Source organism: Colossoma macropomum, unplaced genomic scaffold, assembly GCF_904425465.1.
Source record: "Colossoma macropomum unplaced genomic scaffold, Colossoma_macropomum, whole genome shotgun sequence".
Taxonomy (NCBI): Eukaryota; Metazoa; Chordata; class Actinopteri; order Characiformes; family Serrasalmidae; genus Colossoma; species Colossoma macropomum.
In genome coordinates this window covers 12,788,806-12,809,266 of record NW_023494807.1, presented here as the reverse complement: position 1 = coordinate 12,809,266, position 20,461 = coordinate 12,788,806, and the positions used below count along the sequence as shown (strand labels likewise).

The 20,461-nt window shown below is 37.9% G+C and overlaps 1 protein-coding gene across 2 annotated transcripts; it reads left to right on the top strand.

Annotated features, from left to right (window-relative positions):
• Positions 1-15: 15 nt before the first annotated feature.
• kpna5 (karyopherin alpha 5 (importin alpha 6)) lies at positions 16-19,227 on the top strand. 2 transcript variants are annotated; one of them, XM_036555952.1, is made up of 14 exons: positions 16-191; positions 4,782-4,918; positions 5,323-5,424; positions 5,837-5,936; positions 6,025-6,119; positions 6,373-6,504; positions 6,956-7,044; positions 11,179-11,278; positions 12,598-12,761; positions 14,099-14,177; positions 14,768-14,893; positions 16,149-16,276; positions 16,805-16,983; positions 17,280-19,227. In XM_036555952.1, the coding sequence occupies exons 1-14, from the start codon at positions 164-166 to the stop codon at positions 17,465-17,467; spliced, it is 1,647 nt and encodes a 548-aa protein (XP_036411845.1). In that variant the 5' UTR covers positions 16-163; the 3' UTR covers positions 17,468-19,227. The 2 variants fall into 2 exon arrangements, with proteins under 2 accessions (XP_036411845.1, XP_036411846.1); XM_036555953.1 differs by having other exon boundaries at positions 16-149; positions 17,280-17,605.
• The last annotated feature ends 1,234 nt before the right edge of the window (positions 19,228-20,461 follow it).

The following is a 20,461-nucleotide window of genomic DNA, read 5'->3' as shown; positions in this document are numbered from 1 at the left end:
GAAGTGACGCGCTGCCCGTCCGTAACCTGTGGACGCCATATTGCCCTCCTCAGCCGGAGCGAAACGGGAAGGAGGCGAGAGGAAAAACAACAAATAAAACACGAAAAAAGCAACAAAACACGCTCAAGTGCTGGCTTGAAGTGAACGGGGTGAGACTTGACGGATGTTTACGGTTGCTTTGGGGTCAGTGAGTGAGTGATTTAGATTTTTATTCCCGCTGTGAATGGAGAGGAGAGATGAAGTGACGTAGCGAGCAAAGTGGGCACATTTGGGTTACGAAACCAGAGAAAACCAGACACATTTAACACTTTATTGTGACTTTAACACGCATACCGTCAACACCTGCTCTCCGGTGCCCTGTTCACCTGCCCCGCTTACCCGCGGACCTCGGAGTCGGGGGCCGTTTGTGGAGCTCGGTTGCCCCACCTACTAAGCAGCCAGCTGGTGGCTAGCTAGCTGGGTTTCACCATTTCTGGGGGATATTAGACCCTTGTGTTCCGATTATCAGATCCAGCCTAAGCTTAAACCTTTTGATTGAGCAGTATTGTTGTTGAACAGGTTTAATCTATGTCTGGGAAACCGATTCTACTGATTCTTGATATGTAAGCCACCCAGCAAGCCTTGGAATACTAGGCTCATTCTTAGAGGAGAGTGTCACTCATTTATTAACATTTCTTAACAATGTAGTCGTTAAAATGTAGGAAAAGTCTATCAGAGTGGTTTGCTGTGAAATGCTCGAGTCAAAATTTTCCGCAGCTGCGGCGACAGAAGCCAGACGTCTGAACGGTTTAAAGGAGAATTCCACGTATTTTTCAAAATTTCTATATAATTAAATGGTTTTGATATAAAGAATGTCATTCAGACTGGTATGATAGGAAATGGTTCATTTGCAGAAAAACTTATGCATTTCTTTACAGTGGAAATGATAGGAACCAGGAGTCCTGATGTCTACAGTGCAAATATAGTCATTTTATTTACTGTCCAAGACCACTAGTGAACCTACACGTGTCTTCTGAGTTTTTGTACGTAATGTTTATTATGGTAAAATAGTGGTCAATCTGAAAAAAAAAAGTTTTCAATGAGTGCTGTTTTGCCTTAGAGCACCCTTTATGCATCCCTCCACCATAAATAAAATAAATTGATTAAAGTAAGTTTTAAATCAAAACTTTATCACAGAACTACTGTAAAACAATTTCTCAGACATCAGGCAGTGTTTTCATAACCATTCCATGTAATGCTTACTGTTGTTGCTCATGCATGTTGCCTGAGACACTGTTTTGTGATAGTTTTGAGACAAGGTTTTGGCCTGAAGCATATTTTAAATAAGTTGTTAAAGCGTAAACAAAGGGATTTAGAGCGATACGTGAAATGCTCCTTCTAGAGAAACTTATCGAGTCAGTGTTGTTCACAGTGGTGGTGATAGGAACCAGATGTCTGAAGAGTTTAATGCCTCTAAAAGCTCACTTACGGAAAGTTATTGCATGAAATGGTTATTAATATCGTGCCTGATGCCTGAGATATTGTTTTACGGTAGTTATGAGAAGAGGCTTTGGCCACATTCATGGTGAAGGTGTTGTAAGGCAAAATAGTCTCCAGAGAAAGATACTTTTTCAGATGTACCACATGTACCATTTTCAACATTACATAAAAAATTGGAAGATGCATTTAGGTTTAGGAGTAGTGATAAAATGACAATATTTGCATTGTAGACATTGTGACCTCTGGTTCCTATCACCACCACTTGTCAGCAAGATTTTCTACAGTGCGGCATTTCTCATAAAACCTTTCTGAATGTTTTTGTTTATGTCTTAACTACTTCATTAAACATTAGTGAGTTGTCTGGCGGTGTGTTTGGAGCTTTTGCCTTGTTCAGATCAAGTCCACTAGAATTTCAGCTGTGTGTTGTGCAGTGTACAACTCATCAGCTGATGATCAGTCCATTTGTGAAAGGGCATCAAGAGCAAACAAATACTGCGGTGTTGTGGCCCTCCAGGGCACAATTTGAATAATAAGACCTTATTACATGGAGTTTTGCACAGTTCCAGGCCACAGCACTATTAGGTTAGGGGTTTCCAGCCTTTTCAAGCATGTTGTTTGCTAAGTCAGATGTGTTAGAGCGGGACGAGTGCTAAATTATACCTGTGGCTTCAGCACTGATATGGTGTAGTCAACAGCAAAAGGTGTTTTTGTCGACTTTGTAATCTGTAGATGGGAAGTGCATTCATTTAACATATGAAAAGTGTGTAGGGTAAGATGAAATCAGGTTCCAGATGTTTCACAGGTGTTTTCTGGTGTTGCTCTGCATTCCTCTGAATGGCCATCTGATATAAATCACAAATATTTAAATAGCATGCTGATGATAATAATGTGTAACAGCTTACATGTAAATATCTTAAAGCCTCATTTGTTCAGGCACATTTTATGAAGTACTGACTTTATGCTTCACTCATTTCTTAAAGGGCTGGTATATAACATTTTTGTTGTTTGGTGGATTTATGTACCCAAAACACTTATTTATACCGACCACAGTTATTCATTTTTATGTAGACTGATATATGTAAATGACCTCTGTTCTGATTGGCCACCTGTATTGTGCTTTGTTCAAAAGCAGTCTGCGCTGAAACCCTCCCTATAACTTCAACATTTAATGAGTAGGGCTGAATAGATGTCTCTATGTAAATGTGTTGGATATCAGGACTAGGAATGTATCAATACCATTTTTTTTAGACCATATGAGTACATGTTTATTGGTACTTGCTGATACTGAAACCATAATGAGTAGCCTACTTAGAATTAAGTAGTTGTCAGTGTAAAGTAGTGCCATGTACTTTAACAGTTGTTATTTTATAGCTGAGTTAAAATGACATGCGTCAGCTAGCTCTGTTAAGTTACTATGGGTTGAGTAGCGTTGTTAATGGCTGTAAATGAAGTATGTTTCATAGTTTTGTGTTCCTGTGCTCCTCATCTGTCTCTCAGTTACTCTGCAGCACAGTCTCTGAAACTAATGCATCTGAGGAGCTCACGGTTCGTGTTTTATGTCTTGTTGGAGTCTTTTAATTGGATGGTTGAGCTGTAGTTGAATGTCCTCTAAAGCCAGGCATGCACTGTGCTATTTAAGAAAAATTGTCTTTGTCTTGGTATGAATAGACCATTGTGTACGAACAAGTAGCTACTTTTTTATGCTCATGCTATACGAATATGTTCTGTCCAGTTGCAAGCTACAAAGTGGGTTCTCACACTGCATGTGAAACACAGCCTGTACAGACAGCTCTGCCTACGAACATTTTCCAATAAAGCTGTTTCATTCAAAAAGAACATGCTGCACCACAGTAGGCCTGGGTGATAGGGCGATGTAATCGGATATTGTTGTTAATGGAAAAGTAATCCAATGGCGATGTGTAAAAGGTGATAGTTGTCATTTTCATGAAAGATCTGAGAAAGAATTTGAGAGGACTAATTTACCTTGAGGCAGTCTGTCAAATATGTTGGGAAACTGGGGTTCACATTTAAGAAGTGTGCTACTCACTGTAATGTTAGCTTTACCACACAGATTCCCCTTGGTTTACTATACAGGAATGGAATCGAAAATGAATGCTGCCGTGCTTTGGAACTTCAGCTTGCCTCAAAGTGACTCGCTGCAGTAAAAGACAAGTTAAAATAGCTGAGAATTAGCGTAGCACAGCTAACCCTAACCTGCAGATAAAGTTCCCCTGATCCTCATTTACAGCCGGTGTTCTCAGAAAAAGTTTATAAAATAATATAAATAAAACGTTTTTTTACTTTTACTCTTAAAACATAGAGTAATAAAGGGACCTTTAAAAGCTCCAGTAGAGTGAACTCCCTACTATTTCTGCTGTGTGGGGGGTGGCGATATTATTGATAATCATGATTTTTTAACTGGAAAATATTGTGCTAATTATTTTTAGATATCGCCCAGGTCTAGTACAGAGCAGAAACTGTTGTTGTGCTTGTGTGTGCTTTAAAGTGGGCCAAAGAATATTGCAAAGTAAATGCCTGGTGGGGATATACCAAGGAGGAATGTGTAAAGCAAACAACGATTTTGTATCCGACCCCCATGGTTTCAGCAACACTTTTTTGTGCAGCACATTCTCTTTCACTGCCTGCTTGAGTCGTTGGTTTATTTGTGTGACAGCATACACCAAGCTTATGTCACATGGTATCAGGTAGGATCAGATGTTGGTATTGGTGAATTTTTTTACGAGTATGCGTAATCAGCACGGTATCGGATGAATACCTGATACTAGTATTTGTATTGATGCATTCCTAATCATAAAAAATTGAAATGGACCAGCTTGGGTTCCAAAGATGCACTTAGTGGACTGTGGAGAGAATGTTATATATGCTTTGAAACACTGTTTACAAAGTGCATCAAGCTTTTACTTCAAAAAGAAGAAGGTAATTCAGGTTTTTCCTGGCATGGGCCCTTTAAGAAAGAGATTATATAACACCTTATCTATTGTAGGACTAGATAAGCTTTTTTTACTGTAAGTTTTTAGTTCTGAATTGTATGCTTAGAAGCCCTGGACGTTCTGGCCTGAATAGTTATTTATCTCTGTAGTGGATCTCAACAATCTCTTAGGCAACATTCGGCTATGTTTTGAAATGACAATTCACTGTACGAAAGTTGTAGTGAAATTTCAAAAAGGTTTGGGGATTTAGACATTTTCGGTTTCCAGTTGGAGGTTATCTGAAAGCAAAGTGTGAAAAAGGGAACCAGCAAGTCAAATATATCATGATTGCCTTTTTCTTTGTCATCACAGACGACAGAATGGCGAGCCCAGGAAAAGAGAACTATCGAATGAAAAGCTACAAGAACAAGGCCCTGAACCCGCAGGAGATGAGGAGACGGAGGGAGGAAGAGGGGATCCAGCTGCGGAAACAGAAGAGAGAAGAACAGGTAGGTCCTTTAACGTACTGCACACAACATCTAGGACCGGTTTGCCTGGAAGTTAAATTTGTAAAAATGTATTGGAAAAATGCTGTATACGTATTATACACGTCCAAATGCAAAAATGAGCTCATAGTTGAGTATATTTTAAAACCAATCATAATCAATTACGGCATTCTAAAATCATTGCAGTTGAGTCTGCGCTTTTAGATTGATGCGCAATGATACATCAGTGTGTTTTTATACCCTTAAGAATTTCCAATGATGAAACCTAAAGTCGACTGTTTAGCTTATTCTCTTATCTTATTTCCATGGCCGCTTCTAGTGTTCATTGTTAACATCATTTGCATATTTGCAAGAAGTATTCCTTTGATGTTGGAACATGATGATAAGTCTTCATTCCTTAACTCCAGCTGTTCAAGAAGAGGAATGTGTGTGTGCCGCCAGGCGACGAGTCTATGCTCGAGTGTCCCATTCAGGATCCTGACGTCAGCTCCACTGTCCCTTTATCTGGAGTAAGTATGTTCTTAGAGGTCTGTTTGTTGTGTTAGGGGTTGTTTTAACATATAGTTATTTTTTTAACTGAACTCAGTTCTGTTAGGGTGTTTTCACATGTAGTTGAATTAAAAAAAAAACTGAACTCACTTAAATGACCTCAGCGCTTTTTGTGTTATTAATATAAGCGAACCTCAAAGAGTACTGCCAAAGTTAAAAAAATCTCAAGTAATATAAAATAATCTGTAGACTGCACAGGCACTACTTAAATAATCATTAGTAACAGCCCTACTGGGCTCTCTTTGGACAAGAAGTCATATGCAGTGAGCAGGTTTTTCAAAATGATGGCATCGTTGTTGTATTCAACCATGTAGTCTCGTTAAATGGTCTCAAGACGGAGAGTTGTTAACAGTGTTGTGCTTTTTATTACAGGATGGAGTTATAACTCAAGACATGGTACAGATGATATTCTCTGAAGACCCAGACCAGCAGCTAATAGCGACCCAGAAATTCAGAAAATTACTCTCCAAAGGTTCAGGCTTATATTCTGGTGTTAATATTAAGATTAATGTCCATGGTGTGTCAAATTGATTGGTATAAACTTATGAACTCTTTCACAGAGCCCAATCCTCCTATCGATGAGGTTATCCTCACTCCAGGTGTTGTAAGCAGGTTTGTGGAGTTCTTAAAGAGGAGTGACAACTGCACTCTCCAGGTGGGTGCTGTGGAAAGGATCTAGTTGGCACAGTGCTAATTAAAGCAGATTAAAGATGAAATGTAATTTACTTTCCACCTGTGGTGTCATATTTGTTTGGGATATTTTATATCACTCACCTTTACTGTGTACTTTTCACTAATTTAGTGAAATACATGTGTTTCTTATTTTTATAAGTTGTTAGTTAGAACATGATTAAGTGTGTAGAAAATAAGAATTTTAATGGTTAATGTTTTGTTTTTACTGTGGACAGTTTGAAGCTGCCTGGGCCCTGACCAACATCGCTTCAGGGACATTCCTGCACACTAAAGTGGTGATTGAGACAGGAGCCGTGCCCATTTTCATTGAGCTGCTTAACTCGGAGTACGAAGACGTGCAGGAGCAGGTGACCTTTTCAGCAATAGCTAGTTTGACAGATTATTCCAAAATTTTTCCCTATAGACTTTAGTATGTTTTTTCTGTTGTTTTTTTATTTTTTATTTTTTTAAATGCTTCTAAATAAAGTGATCTATTTATCTGTCTATCTATCCATAATAGGATGCAGCTCAGAAGTAACTTCTTATAGATTTCTGTACAACACCGAATAAAATGGCAGAATAGCATTATACTGCTAGTGGGTTCTGCTGGTTTGAATGTTGTGGGTAGTGACACAGTTCTGTACATCATTGCTTTACACTTTTAGGCAGAGAAACACAGGAAACTGAACTAGTATGGTCAGAATATTGGCAATGCTAGCAAATAGCAATATAATAGCTTAATGATTATAAACATTTGTTGGATACCTGCTTTACAGATACTGAGTTAGTGAGTTTGCTGAATTCTGTCTGGTTTTGCAGGCTGTATGGGCACTAGGTAACATCGCGGGAGACAATGCAGAGTGTAGAGATTTCGTCCTGAGCTGCGGTATTCTACCATCCCTGCAACAGTGAGTAATGTATGCACTTGCATAAGGAGTGTAAATCTCTGACCTCACAATGATATTTTTTTTGATTATTTAGGAAATGATTCAGCACCTCATGAAAACTCAAATTTCTCCAAGTTTTTATTATTTTGGTACAAGTGGAATATCGGCAATAAAAAATGAAGGTATTTTTTTTCCAAGCTTCAATTTTTGACCAAAAAATGAGTGGATACTAGTGAATATTTTAATTCACTCTAACATTTCCAGTGCAGTTTAATCACCACCTTCAAATCATTGCATCACAAAGCATCAGTGTCTTTTTAAACTCCTAATATACAACCCCATTTCCAGAAAAGTTGCAATGCTGTTCGAAATATAAATACAAACAGAATGCAATGATGTGCAAATCATTTAAACCTTGTATTTCATTGAAAATAGTACAAAGACAATATATCAAATGTTGAAACTGAGAAATGTTATTGTTTTTTGAAAAATATATGCTCATTTTGAATTTAATGCCAACAACCCGGTCCAAAAAAGTTGGGACGGGGGCAACAAAAAGCTGGTAAAGTTGTGTAATGCTAAAAAAACACCAGGTGGTTAATTGGCAACAGGTCAGTAACATGAGTGGGTATAAAAATGCATCCCAGAGAGGCTTTCAGAAGTAAAGAGGGGTTGAGGGGTTCACCACTCTATGAAAAACTGAACAAGCAAACAGTGCAACAATTCAAGAAGAAAATATCTCAATGTAAAACAGCAAAGAACTTTTGCTTTTCATCATCTACAGTACATAATAACATTAAAAGATTCAGAGAATCTGGAGAAATCTCTGTATGCAAGGGACAAAGCCAAAAACCAGTATTTGCTGGCCATGATCTTTGGGACCTCAGATGGCACTGCATTATAAACAGACATGATTCTGTAGAGGAAATCACTGCATGGGCTCAGTGACACTTCTTAAAATCACTGTCCGTGAAAACAGTTCGTCGCTGCATCTACAAATGCAAGTTAAAACTAAAATGAAAAGAAGCAACTGGACATGAACAGGATCCAGAAACGCTGTCACCTTCTATGTGCCAGAGCTCATTTAAAATGGATTGATGCAAAGTGGAAAAGTGTTCTGTGGTCCGACAAATCAACATTTGAAATTTTTTTTGGAAATCATGGTCGCTGTGTCCTCTGGGCTAAAGACCAATCAGCTTGTTATCAGTGCACAGTTCAAAAGCCAGTATTCATAATGGTATAGGGGTGCATTAGTGCACACGGCATGGGTGATATGCACATCTGTGAAGGCACCGTTAATGCTGAACAATATATACATGTTTTTGACAACATATGCTGCCATCCAGATGACATCTTTTTCAGGGAAGGCCTTGCTTTTTTCAGCAAGACAATGCCAAACTGCATTCTGTGTGTATTACAACAGCATTGTTCCGTTTTAATAGTCCAGGCGCTAAACTGACGTGCCTGCAGATCAGACCTGTCACCACTGAAAACATTTGGCGCATTATGAAATGAAAAATATGACAAAGGAGACCCTGAACTGTTGAGTAGCTAAAATCCTATATCAAACAAGAATGAAAATATTTCACTTTCAAAACTGCGGTCATTGGTCTCCTCAGTTTCCAAACGCTTACAGAGTGTTGTTAAAAGAAGAGGTGATGAAGCACAAGGGTAAACATGCCCCCCCTCACAACTTTACATATATTTTTCAAAAAACAATAAAATTTCTCAGTTTCAGCATTTGATATGTTGTCTTTGTAGTATTTTCCTTTAAAAATATGGTTTACATGATTTGCACATCATTGCATTTTATTTTTATTTACATTCTGCACAGCGTCCCAACTTTTTTGGAAAAGGGGTTGTACAATATGTGTTGAAGTTCGGAAACACCTGTTCATTCAATGTTGCTTTTGCAAGCAAGACTGTCTGTAGGAAGTTTGTCCATATTTGCAGTCCCCTGCTGCAGTAACAGCCTCTGCTCTACTGGGAAGGCTTTATACTAGATGTTGGAACATGTGAGCTGTGAGGATTTGTTTGCATTCAGCCACATAAGCGTTATTGAGGTCAGATGCCGATTTTGGGTGATTAGTTCCGTATCGCAAATGCCACTTCTGCTTATCCAAAATCTATTGGATGGAGCTCCTTAATTCCAGTCAAAGCAGTTCTACAACTCCACAGTCCAGTGCTGGGGGGCTTTATACACCTCTAGCCGATACCTGGCATTGCGCATGGTGATCTTAGGTACATGTGCTCCTGCTCCAGAGTATCCCATTCTAGTAAAAGTGCATTTCTATGCAGATTATACAGGCTGTGTGTGGACAGTTGAATGCCTGTGTCAGCAATGTGTCACCTTAGTGGTTGTATTCACTAATTAGATGGTCTCTACAGACTTTTGGAAAGGGCAGATTAAGCCAAGACTTAAAATTGTAGACTACAAAGAATTTCCATTGGAAATTCTCCAGTAACAGTGAAATTTTGTCTAAAATTAGGCATAATCCATGTCCAGGAAACCTAGTGTACATGCATACTTAACAGTCTGAATTAGATATACACCAGAGCTTATTTGAGCACAGAACTAGCTGAAGTGCTAGGGTGGAGGATCAGTGTGCTGGTGATTGTTCTCAGACAGTGCTGTAGTGCTACATTCCTTCCTACATGTTTACCCAAAGGACATGTTCATATGACCCACCCAGCCTGCCGTTTTTTAGTTTCAAGCTTGGTCTAACACAAAAAAACAGGCAGTTGTCATTGTTAAAAAACAAAAAAAATTAGGGTTGGAATTAGCGCTGAATGACAAATGATGTGTTTTTTTTTGTTTTTTTAAACAAAATGACATGTTTTATTAAAACCATTGTTTTGCGTTGATCCTAGATTTCTACCAAAATTCTTGCATAGTTCAGTCAATGAGACATTCAAAAAGTCTTTCTTTGGAGACTGTTTTGCCTTACAATGTCCTTTATGTATCTCTTTACCAGGAATGGATTTAAAAAATCCATTTTAGGCCAAAAATTTATTTAAAACTATAGTACAACAGCATCTCTGGCACAAGGTAGTGCCTTCACAACCACTTTATTTAATACTTTTGTGAGGTAGCTTTTAGAGGTGTGAAACTCTTCATATGTCTGGTCCCTATTACCACCACTGTGAACAATTCTGACTCAGCAAATTTCTTTAGAACGGAGTATTTCACATCAAACCACTCTAATTCACTTTGTTTGCATTTTAATAACGGAATTATGCATAAATTTTGAGAAAATGGTGAAATTCTCCTTTAATGTGCTTCATTCTGCACGTTTTATGTGTATTTATGTGCATTTTTAATGTGTGACTTCTGATACTCAGATGTATTATAATTAAATCTCAATAACAAAAACCTGAAGCAATAATGTAATTTGTGAAGTGGCCAGAAAACCACTGCCGTACATTAGGACTTGATTCCTTGTTTAGGTGGGAAAACAGGAAAGCTGTGTTCTTCTACCATGTTAAGCTGCCTTGATCTGCTAAGATGAAATAAAAAGATTCTGAATCCCCATAGGAATGATGTGTTTACTTCCAAGTCTCATTGTATAATTTAATCCATGTTATGGATTTTCCTTTTGTAAATCACCTTTTAAAATCCCAGACTTATTTCATGCTAAGGCTAATTGGAAAACAATGGAAAACAATTCAAAATTAAATACATGTAAGTTAAAGGATAAAAATTGGTACCTGACAGCAGATTCTGGCCATTGAATGGGATAAGCCATTTTAAGAGAGAGTTCATGAATATTTTAATTTACTGCTAAAAACTAGGAAAATATTAAGATTAAGAAAAAATTCTTACCATATCACCAAGCCCTAGTTGGAATTAAACTTTAAATCCAAATTTTAAATTAAATCTGGCAAAAAAATTGGGCAGTTACAAAAAGAGTGGCTGCTGGTATGCATTTTATTTTAATTGTAAAATAGTAGCTTTTTTGTTTATTAGACAGTGTATATTAAGAGATCAACAAGTATTTCAGGTTTTTTGATGAAAATATTCAGTAATTTGTTGTTGTGTGTAGAAACCACAGACTTTATGTAGAGTTTTCAAAGGTGTCTAAGTGTACTTGGTCTCAAACTGTGTGTGTGTGTGTGTGTGTGTGTGTGTGTGTGTGTGTATGTATGTGTTTATAGATTGCTTGCAAAATCGAACCGTCTCACCACGACCCGTAATGCCGTTTGGGCACTGTCTAATCTGTGCAGAGGCAAAAACCCTCCTCCAGATTTTGCAAAGGTAGGTAAATTGAGTTATACATGGAATGACATTTGTATGTTTCTGCAGGCCGACCTATACCTCCTCCATTTCCTTAGTTTTTTCCTAGAGTTTTTAGTCCAAATGTGTTTAGACCAGTGATCAGAACAGTTTCAGCTCAAAGAGGGCTCGTAGATTAGCTGATTAGTTGGAATGGAATGTCTTGCTTTTCATTTCAAGACCATCACATCAATTCATGGTCTTTATTAACCAAAATACTAATTAAACATTTCACAAGACCTGTAGACTTGAAAGGATTGACCAGTCACAAGTCAGAAAACTGACAAGGGTAAGCAAGTACTCATTGCTCATCTCACACGGAGGAAGTATATGTGAAACAGGCCTTAGAGCTGTAAACACACCTAGTTCAATTGCCGAAGTCCACACTAGAGTTTGGGTTTTTGTGGCATTGTATCTTTTAGTTCGTTTCACAGTGCAACAGCTGAAGAGCACCAATTTCTAGACATAGAGTTTTGTTGCTTGATCAGAAGTTTGATGTTTTCCATTGGTATCAAAGTTTTTTTCTGGATTTTTTTTTTCATTTTCACTAACCTATCAATGTATAAAATCCATATCTACATATATTTCTGATATAAATGTATTATCTCACCTATTACATTGCATGAAAGAGATGCTGGACATCTGTGTCTCTTACATCTTTTTTTGAATGGGTTGGCAGTATGAATATAACCAATCTAGTCACTGATGCTTGGCCAAAAATGCATCCTGTGTTCTATGTGCCTTAATCAAATACATTGCTTTGCTATTATTTTATTTCCAGTCTGCCATTATTAGCAGTGACTCTTACTGAAAGAACGATATCTGTATCTGTGTAGTAAAGAGTCAAATGTTAAAACAGGCAGATTATGAAGACAGTACAGCGCTGACATCCTGCTAGAAGAAGAGTAAAGCATGCTCTGATGTTGGCACACCCAAAAATGTTTTTTCACATGCAACAAACTGAACCAGACTTCACTTGGAAGCGGACTGGCAGTTTGTGGTAGTCCAAGGTTTATTTGTTTAGTGCACACATCTGTCAGAATGAACCAAACTAAAGAAAAGTTTGAAGTTTGGACCATTTTTTTTTAATACTGGAGTATTTTAAGCCCTGAAATAATCCAATATTTAAATGGTCTAAAATTAGTTGGAATAAATATGTATGTTAAACCTAAAAACGAGAAACTTTTCCCTTCGTATACTTTGTAGTCCAGAAAAAATGTTTATACATTTCAAGGGGGTTGAATATTTTTTTTTTTTTTGCAAGGTCTGGTCCACTCTTACAACAGTGTGTTCTTTTGCAGGTTTCTCCATGTCTGAGTGTTCTGTCCAGGCTGCTGTTCAGTAGTGATCCGGACGTGCTGGCAGACGCTTGCTGGGCGCTCTCATATCTGTCCGATGGTCCGAATGACAAAATACAGGCTGTCATCGATTCAGGAGTGTGCAGGAGATTGGTGGAGCTGCTCATGTGAGAGACACACACTCATGGACACTAGGATTGCACAGTATATTTTGTTTGTTTGTTAATGATTATTCTAATGTTGGTCTTCTCAGTACATCTATATAGCAGATACTGTGAAGACTGCAATATGCAAATGAGACTTCTGACGAATTACAGTGTTTTTACCTGACCAGTCACAGTTCCAGATGAGTTTTTGTGACTGTTTTTTTTTTTTTTAGAATCAAAGTATTCATGTAATTCAGCAAAAAGTATAAACCTAAACCTCAATTCCAAAAAAAGTTGGGACAGTATGTGAAATGCTGATAAAACAGAAAGCAGTGATAAGTAAGTTCTCTTTGACCTGTTTTAAACTGAAAACACTACCATATCATATGATACCATATGAATACCAAAGCTATTGGATGGATGGTTCAATACCATATGAACTTGTTTTTTTGTAAGTATACAGAGATTCCAAATTTGATGCCTGCAACATATTCAACAAAAGTTGAGACAGGAGCATGTTTACTACTGTATTACATCACCACCAATTGATTCAGTTTTGAACGCAGATATTTTTTGTCATTGCTCAACTATACCAGTGTGCATGTCATGGTGAAATGAACATGACAATAAGCTAAATGTGCGTATATAATTTAGTGCTGAAGGTGCCCTCACAGGTGTTTATGTTACACATGCCAAGGGCACTAATTACTCCACTCCACCAGGACAGACTCCAGCTTTTGAGCTTTTTGCTAGTAATAATCCAGATGGCTCTTTTCTTTTTTTGGTCCGATCAGCATGACTTCTGTTATTTACAAAAATAATCTAAAAGCTTGACTCGTCAGACCACAATGCAAGTTTCCTCTCTGCATCAGTTCATTTCAGATGAGCTATAGCCCAGAGAAGTCGACAGCAGTGCAGGAACAAGTATCGTTTATTGACAGACATTTGTATTTTTGAGCCCATGTGAAGATGTCCATCGCAGAAGCATGCCCGCTTTTAATGTAGTGCTGCCTGAGGGATCGAAGGTCACAGATATTCAGTTGTGGTTTTCGCCTTGCCCTTTACGCGTAGAGAATTCTCAGGATTGCCTGAAACTTTGATATTATGCACCAGAGGGTGTGACATATCTGTAATTTCTTGCAATTGCACGTTAATGAATGTTTTTTTTAATCTGTTGGATTATTTACTGACCTGTTATTTGGCCCATCTTTGTTGTTTTCTGGATTTTTTAAAGGTTTTTTTTAGAGGTTGCCCCATTACAGCTTTTTTTTTTAATATGTTACAGGGATCAGTTTCATGTGTTGTGTCTGTGTCTTTTAGCTCAAAGCTTCTTCTCTCTGTGTGTTGTTATCTCTCAGGCACAGTGATTATAAGGTGGTGTCTCCTGCTCTGAGGGCAGTGGGTAATATTGTGACTGGAGATGATATTCAGACCCAGGTACAAAAAACCTTTTTCTCTTTGGTTTTTGCTTTTGAAGGGTCTTACTGAATGTCTGAGTGCTTTATATCACCTGTTGATGTCCTTTTTTTCTGCCTGTCACAACTTTCCATGCTAGAAGTTTTTAAAGCGTAAAAAAAAGGCAAAACACAAAAGCATAGATGCTTTTAACAGTGTATACACTGTCAGAAACCACATAAGCAAGTCTGTTTGAGATTGTTAAACAACTCTGCAAAGGTTCAGGCAACTGTGTGATGATTTAGGCACGATGCTAAGTTGTCTGGTATAAGCTTCCATTGCTTGTTAGCTGCATTAGCCTCATGTCCCCAGTGCAAAACTAAGCCTAAAGGCACCAAACACGTCTTGGCTAGACTATATCTGGGGATAAGTGGAAGATGTTGTGAAAATTGTATGAAAAGGTTTTTTGCCACACTATGGTAAACATAAAATGAGGTATTAGTAAAATCTGAGCTGAAATCAAATAAAGTTGTTGTATCACTTGTTAGTGTTGAGACAGAATTAAATGTAGCTTTTATATTGTCTTTACAAGTACACTTATACTGTATCATGCCTATGCACTCTTGCTGTAGGTAATCTTGAACTGCTCAGCGCTGCCCTGCCTGCTTCATCTGCTCAGCAGCCCTAAAGAGTCCATTAAGAAGGAGGCATGCTGGACAGTGTCCAACATCACTGCTGGAAACAGAGCACAGATACAGGTACACATGGACACAGCGCGCACAGGTCGAGGCCACAAAATGATCCCGAACAAACTTGTCTCAGGAACTGCTGAGGGAAAACAAGAAGTACCGTAAAGTATATATCAAGTCTGATAAATAATCATTCTCAGTTTCAACATCATTTGGTCTGTGTCTTGGTGTAAGGTGGACTCTGTTCTCAGTGCTAGCTGAGTGCAGTGCCTCCATCTGAAGTTATTGGAAATGGAGCTTTTTTCTGTCATTTATGCACAAGACCCAAACCTTCAAAACAAACAAAACAGTAGTTTCTCTACATGTTCTATAAATAAAATCTTTTCACTGCTGGTTGGAGATCTTTCTGTGATGGCTTAACTGAGTATTATTTGTTAATTGATGTTATTGGTTCCAAAATTCCAACATCCCCTGAGAGCCGATTGAAATAAGATTATTATTATTATTATTATTATTATGTTTTTATTTAATATTTAATGGCTTTCTTCATTTTAATTTTTATATTCTGAAAAAAAAACTTATTTTGGTCTCTGGCTTGTCTCAGACTCAACTACTACAACGTCTCAGTCTTGACTCGATCTGTTCAGGTCTCGGTTACTTCAGGCTCGCTTGTAGTGGTCCTGATTACAACACTACCATAGAGTAAAAAAAACACAGAGAAGTTGTTTAATCCTTTAGGTTTCACAGACAGGGATTAAGCCTAGCCCTGGACTACATTTTTCTTTTAACAGAGAATCTCCATTTGGAATGTTGTGTAGTCTGTGCTTGGACTCAGTCCAGAGCTAGAAAGTGTTGTTTTTTTTATCTCTAAATTAAGTTTGTTCCTACTAAGTTTTTTTTGTTGCCAAAATGCATTCATTTATTTGTTTACTAACTACATACATACAGTTGAATTATGGTAAAAACCTGTATATATTTTTGCAATTGTAAGGTTAACAGTCTTATTCAAAAATCAATTTTATTTTCATCCTTAGTAAGCAAATAAATTACTGATTTCATGCAATAATCTGAAATGATTTAAATTTGGCTCTAGATGCCAACTCAAGCTATTTTATGTAGTAATGTATAATATGAAAATATATTTTACAATGGTGAGTATGCACGCATCTCTTGGTATGTAAATTGTTTTCGTTTGAAACCTAAGATTCATTCGGGTAATCTCTTCGTAATCTGCAAATCTTCCACAATGGGTCCTGTGTGGACATACTAATGAGTGTGGTTATAGATTGTAATGACTTTTTTATTTATGTTTATTTATTTGCAGGCGGTTATTGATGCCAACATCTTTCCTGTGCTGATTGAGATCCTGCAGAAGGCAGAGTTCCGCACCAGGAAGGAGGCTGCATGGGCAATAACAAATGCCACCAGTGGGGGCACTCCAGAGCAGATCAGGTTCAGTCACATCGCTCTTCTTCTACATTGCAAAGCTTCATAGACTAGTTGCATCTTTTACACACATGACTAAGTTTTCATTCGAAATCATGTCAGTATAATATATATTATGCAATAATCTGGTAGATTGGTCTGCTTTGATCAGGGAACAAAAAATAATTGTGTCCTTAATAGAATACAGCTTTTGCCTTTAGAAGTCTATGAGTTATTGTTTTGATATATATTCAGTTTACTTTAGATAATTCAGTACTTTCAACATTATTTCTTGCAACGTCACAAAATTACCAGTATGTTTTTTTTCTGCAAAATAAGACATCAAACTCAAATCATAAAATATCTTCTGTTATACTTACAAGCACAAATGTTGCATGGGATTGAAAGTTTAGAATCTGTTAAGTGAGCTTTGATAACAGATGCAGCATGCTTTTGTCATCACCAGCAATAATTGTGACTTCTGAGGATTATTGTTAATTTTATTTAGCCTCTATTGCTGGGCTAATTGTTCTTTTTTTCTTTTTTTTTTAACAGGTATCTGGTGTCACTGAATTGCATTAAACCAATGTGTGACCTGCTGACGGTGATGGACTCCAAGATAGTGCAGGTTGCTCTGAATGGCCTGGAAAACATCCTCAGACTTGGAGAACAGGAGTCCAAACAGAACGGCACTGGCATTAACCCCTACTGTGCACTCATCGAGGAGGCTTACGGTACACACATTCACTCAGTAGTAGTTTAGTAGGGCTACAAAAAATATTTGAAAATATTTAAGAAATTTGATCATTAATATAAAAATGCACTTCCATGGGGAAGCAAGCACTTGTTTATTAAGACAAATACCAGTAGCACACAGTTTCCAGCAAAATAAACACAAGTGTGTATCACATAGAAACTAATAAAGTGTGTATAAAGTCTGTCACCACAGTTTCGCATCACTCCATTAGATGGCAGCAGCATTCAAAATTCCACATGTGATTGATGTATTTGTTTTTGTGGGTTTTTTCAGGTCTTGATAAGATTGAGTTTCTCCAGAGTCATGAGAATCAGGAGATTTACCAGAAGGCCTTTGACCTGATTGAGCATTATTTCGGCGTGGAAGAGGAGGATGCCAGCATCGCTCCTCAGGTGGATCAGAACCAGGGCCAGTACATCTTCCAGCAGCCTGAGGGGCCAATGGAAGGCTTCCAGCTCTAACCCAGTCTTGCCCAGTTTAACCCTGCTCAAAACTACCCTAGCTAAGCTTCAGGTGCTGCTTCCATCCTACCTGAAGCCACGACACACTCTCTCTCCCTCTGTTTCTCTCTCTGGATTGGAGAAAAGGACTGCTAAAACATCTCCAAAGCCCCAGAGTCCTTCTTCTCCCCGTCAACTTTTCCAAAAAGTGCGATAAGAGAGTAGATGAATGAGGAAACCTATGGAATCCTGTAGGAGCTTACAGGAATTATCCTGTTGTGAACTCTACCATGTCTCACATAGACTTATAGTATTTGTTTTTTTTTTCTTTTTGTTAACCTCAATATCTTTACAAGGCAAGAACTGTTTGCTTTTCTTTCCTTCTTTGTTTTCAAATTATTATTATTATTATTATTATTATTATTATTATTATTAGACATTGGCACTGGTGTCCCAAAAGAATAAAAAAAACTCCATATCCCTTTTGAAATGTGAAACTACCTCTATAATCATCAGCGAAAAAAAGTGTTTGGAAACATTGAAAGCGCTGACAGTAGAGTTTTATCCTGCTTTTTTCAAATGCACACTGGTGTTTTCACTGTGTAGCCTTTGGCGCATTCACAGCCACTTGTGATTAGTTACAAACTGTAATGGATGATTTTGAATTTGCATGGGCAAAGTTTATTTAAAGTGAAAGATATTCCCTGCCTGTGTGATCACACACATATACCTGTCTAATGCTGTGTTTGTTAACAAGCAAACAAACGTCTATCATGAGATCAGACCCAGTTCAAGACCTTGAAACTGCTGCCATCTAGTGGTTGTCCTGAACTAAAATATTGGCACTGGCTCTTGTGCTTATGGACATTATCAGAGAAGAGGAGCTTCTGGAGTTGTATTTATTGTGACTGAAGTCTGTGTGTGTGTTTGGAGAAGCTGGGCAGCCGGACTTTCGCACACTTATCCTGCAGCGTGTATCCTGGAGATTATTGAACGCTACAGTGCGTCTTATTTATATATCGGTCACATGGCCATTCTAATGCAGTCTATGTCTCCATCCACCTTCATGCTTTGTGAGGAACTGTGTGGGAGCTTGCATTATTGTTTTTTTTATTATCTGGGGTTTGTTGTGTTGATCTGTTTCTGAAGAAAAAAATCTTATTCCTTTGTTGGCCATTGGCTTTAAGATAGAAAATGCTCAGTTTGATTTCAACACTTGGACTGGAATTTACATATTCAATGAATAATAAACATGAAGTTGCTCCAGGACAACAAATACTAATGCTGGACTTAAATGCTAACGGAGGGGCGTAGCTTTTCTGTTTTGGTGTTGAACTGTATTTAATCCAACCACCCTCCTGTTTAGAGGAACGTTGTCTGTTTTCCCCTTCGTAAATGCCATAAACACCTGATGCATATCTGCCATTTCTATTATTTGCTGGTTTAAAAACCTCGGTGTTATCCTTTATCTCAGGCTTTATTTTGTTTCAGTTTGTCCCCGTTTACTGAAACGTCTGCAAACCACCCACTGTTTTCAGCATGCTCTATATTGATAAAATGAAATCTATTTCATTTAGCATCGCAATTTAGTTTTGATTGCTCCAACTGGCGAGTCAGTATGTCAATATATTTACACAACATTTGAGATTGTAAAACAAGCACATTCAATGGTGTATAGTTTTCTAATATTTCTCATGTTTGTACAATGTTTTTCAGGTTTGGGTTGCTATTTTTTCCTTTTCCCCCTCTCCTCATCGGGGAAAGTGATTCCTCCTTTTCTTTTTATTGGTGTTTCAAAGTCGACATTGGTACCAATCTGCAGTGTAGAGGACATCAGTTTTCTCCTCAAGAATGTTAAAATTGTGTAAAATGATGTAGAACAAATAAAATGTTCTGTTACACATGGAAATGAGAAGTGTGTTAGACTGGCTTTGCTAAAGGGTTGAGACTAAGGTGGAAGTTCTGGTTGCAGTTTTGGACTGGCCTAAGTCACTTCTGACTGTAGCAAACATCTTAGGATGGTGGAGCAAATATTGCTTTGAACTACGGATAAAATGACCTTATTAGGAATAACTTGACATTAGTAAACACGCTGACATGGTTAAGAATTTCTAGTGCTTGGCTCTGAAGTAGGAAGTCGAAACTCAGAATTGCATAATTTTGTTTCAAGCTGCAAAGTGGAGAAAAACATAAAATTAACGCAGGTATTCATGGCAAGACGATAAGCCAGTTAACGTTAATCAAAACAGCAAACTTTACAGTCAATGTTAGATTTAGCCAATTATTGACAGATGTAAAGCAAAAAAAGTAGAGAGGTGGTTCTTTTATACTATTGACGGTGTGATCAGTCAGGTTGATTTGACATCATATGCTTAGAGTATGAATTCCTGGTTGAGAGGGATTTTTCTTTGATTTTTCCCAGTTAGGCAAAAAAAAAAAAAAATCCCACGGATGACTGCTGGAGAGTTACAGAAAAAAGTAGCATCTTGGGGTCACCAAGTCCCCAAAACTACCAACAGATACTATCTCTGTAATAAGCCACAAGAGGCTGTGGGTTGTGCCTAAGAACAAGAACGTGCCCTTCCCTGTGATAAAATCGCAGTAACGCACAGCCTCAAGTGGCTTATTGCTTCACTTTCTAAGTACTTTTTGGTCACAAGATTACCACTGCGAGGCTTATTTAGCACCAATCCAGCGGTGCCCCTCTTCTCACACTTGGGCTGAATCTCAAATGGTTCCCCGCTCTCTACATAGTGCACTACATTATACATAAAAATTTAAATACTGGCTTCTGATTCCAACAGTGCATAATGTTGCTAAAAATAGTCATTTGGGATTCAGCCATCCATACTCGACAAATAGTGCACTAGTTGGCTCTGGAGGCAGAAATTTCTAAACTTACATACCTAGTACACTATTTAGGGAGTATGGAGCCATTTGGGATTCAGCCCTGGTTTGACGCTGCTTCTGAGTAAAATACGGACATTTGAAGCGTGTAATCCATTCAAGTGACAT

What these genes read in the sequence shown, in the direction of transcription:
- kpna5 (XM_036555952.1), top strand. Translation starts at nt 164, where the DNA reads ATGTTTACGGTTGCTTTGGGGTCAGTGA. An exon ending in ACGAAGACGTGCAGGAGCAG is followed by an intron (nt 6,505 to 6,955) that starts GTGACCTTTTCA and finishes CTGGTTTTGCAG; the next exon opens with GCTGTATGGGCACTAGGTAA. An exon ending in CTCCTCCAGATTTTGCAAAG is followed by an intron (nt 11,279 to 12,597) that starts GTAGGTAAATTG and finishes GTTCTTTTGCAG; the next exon opens with GTTTCTCCATGTCTGAGTGT.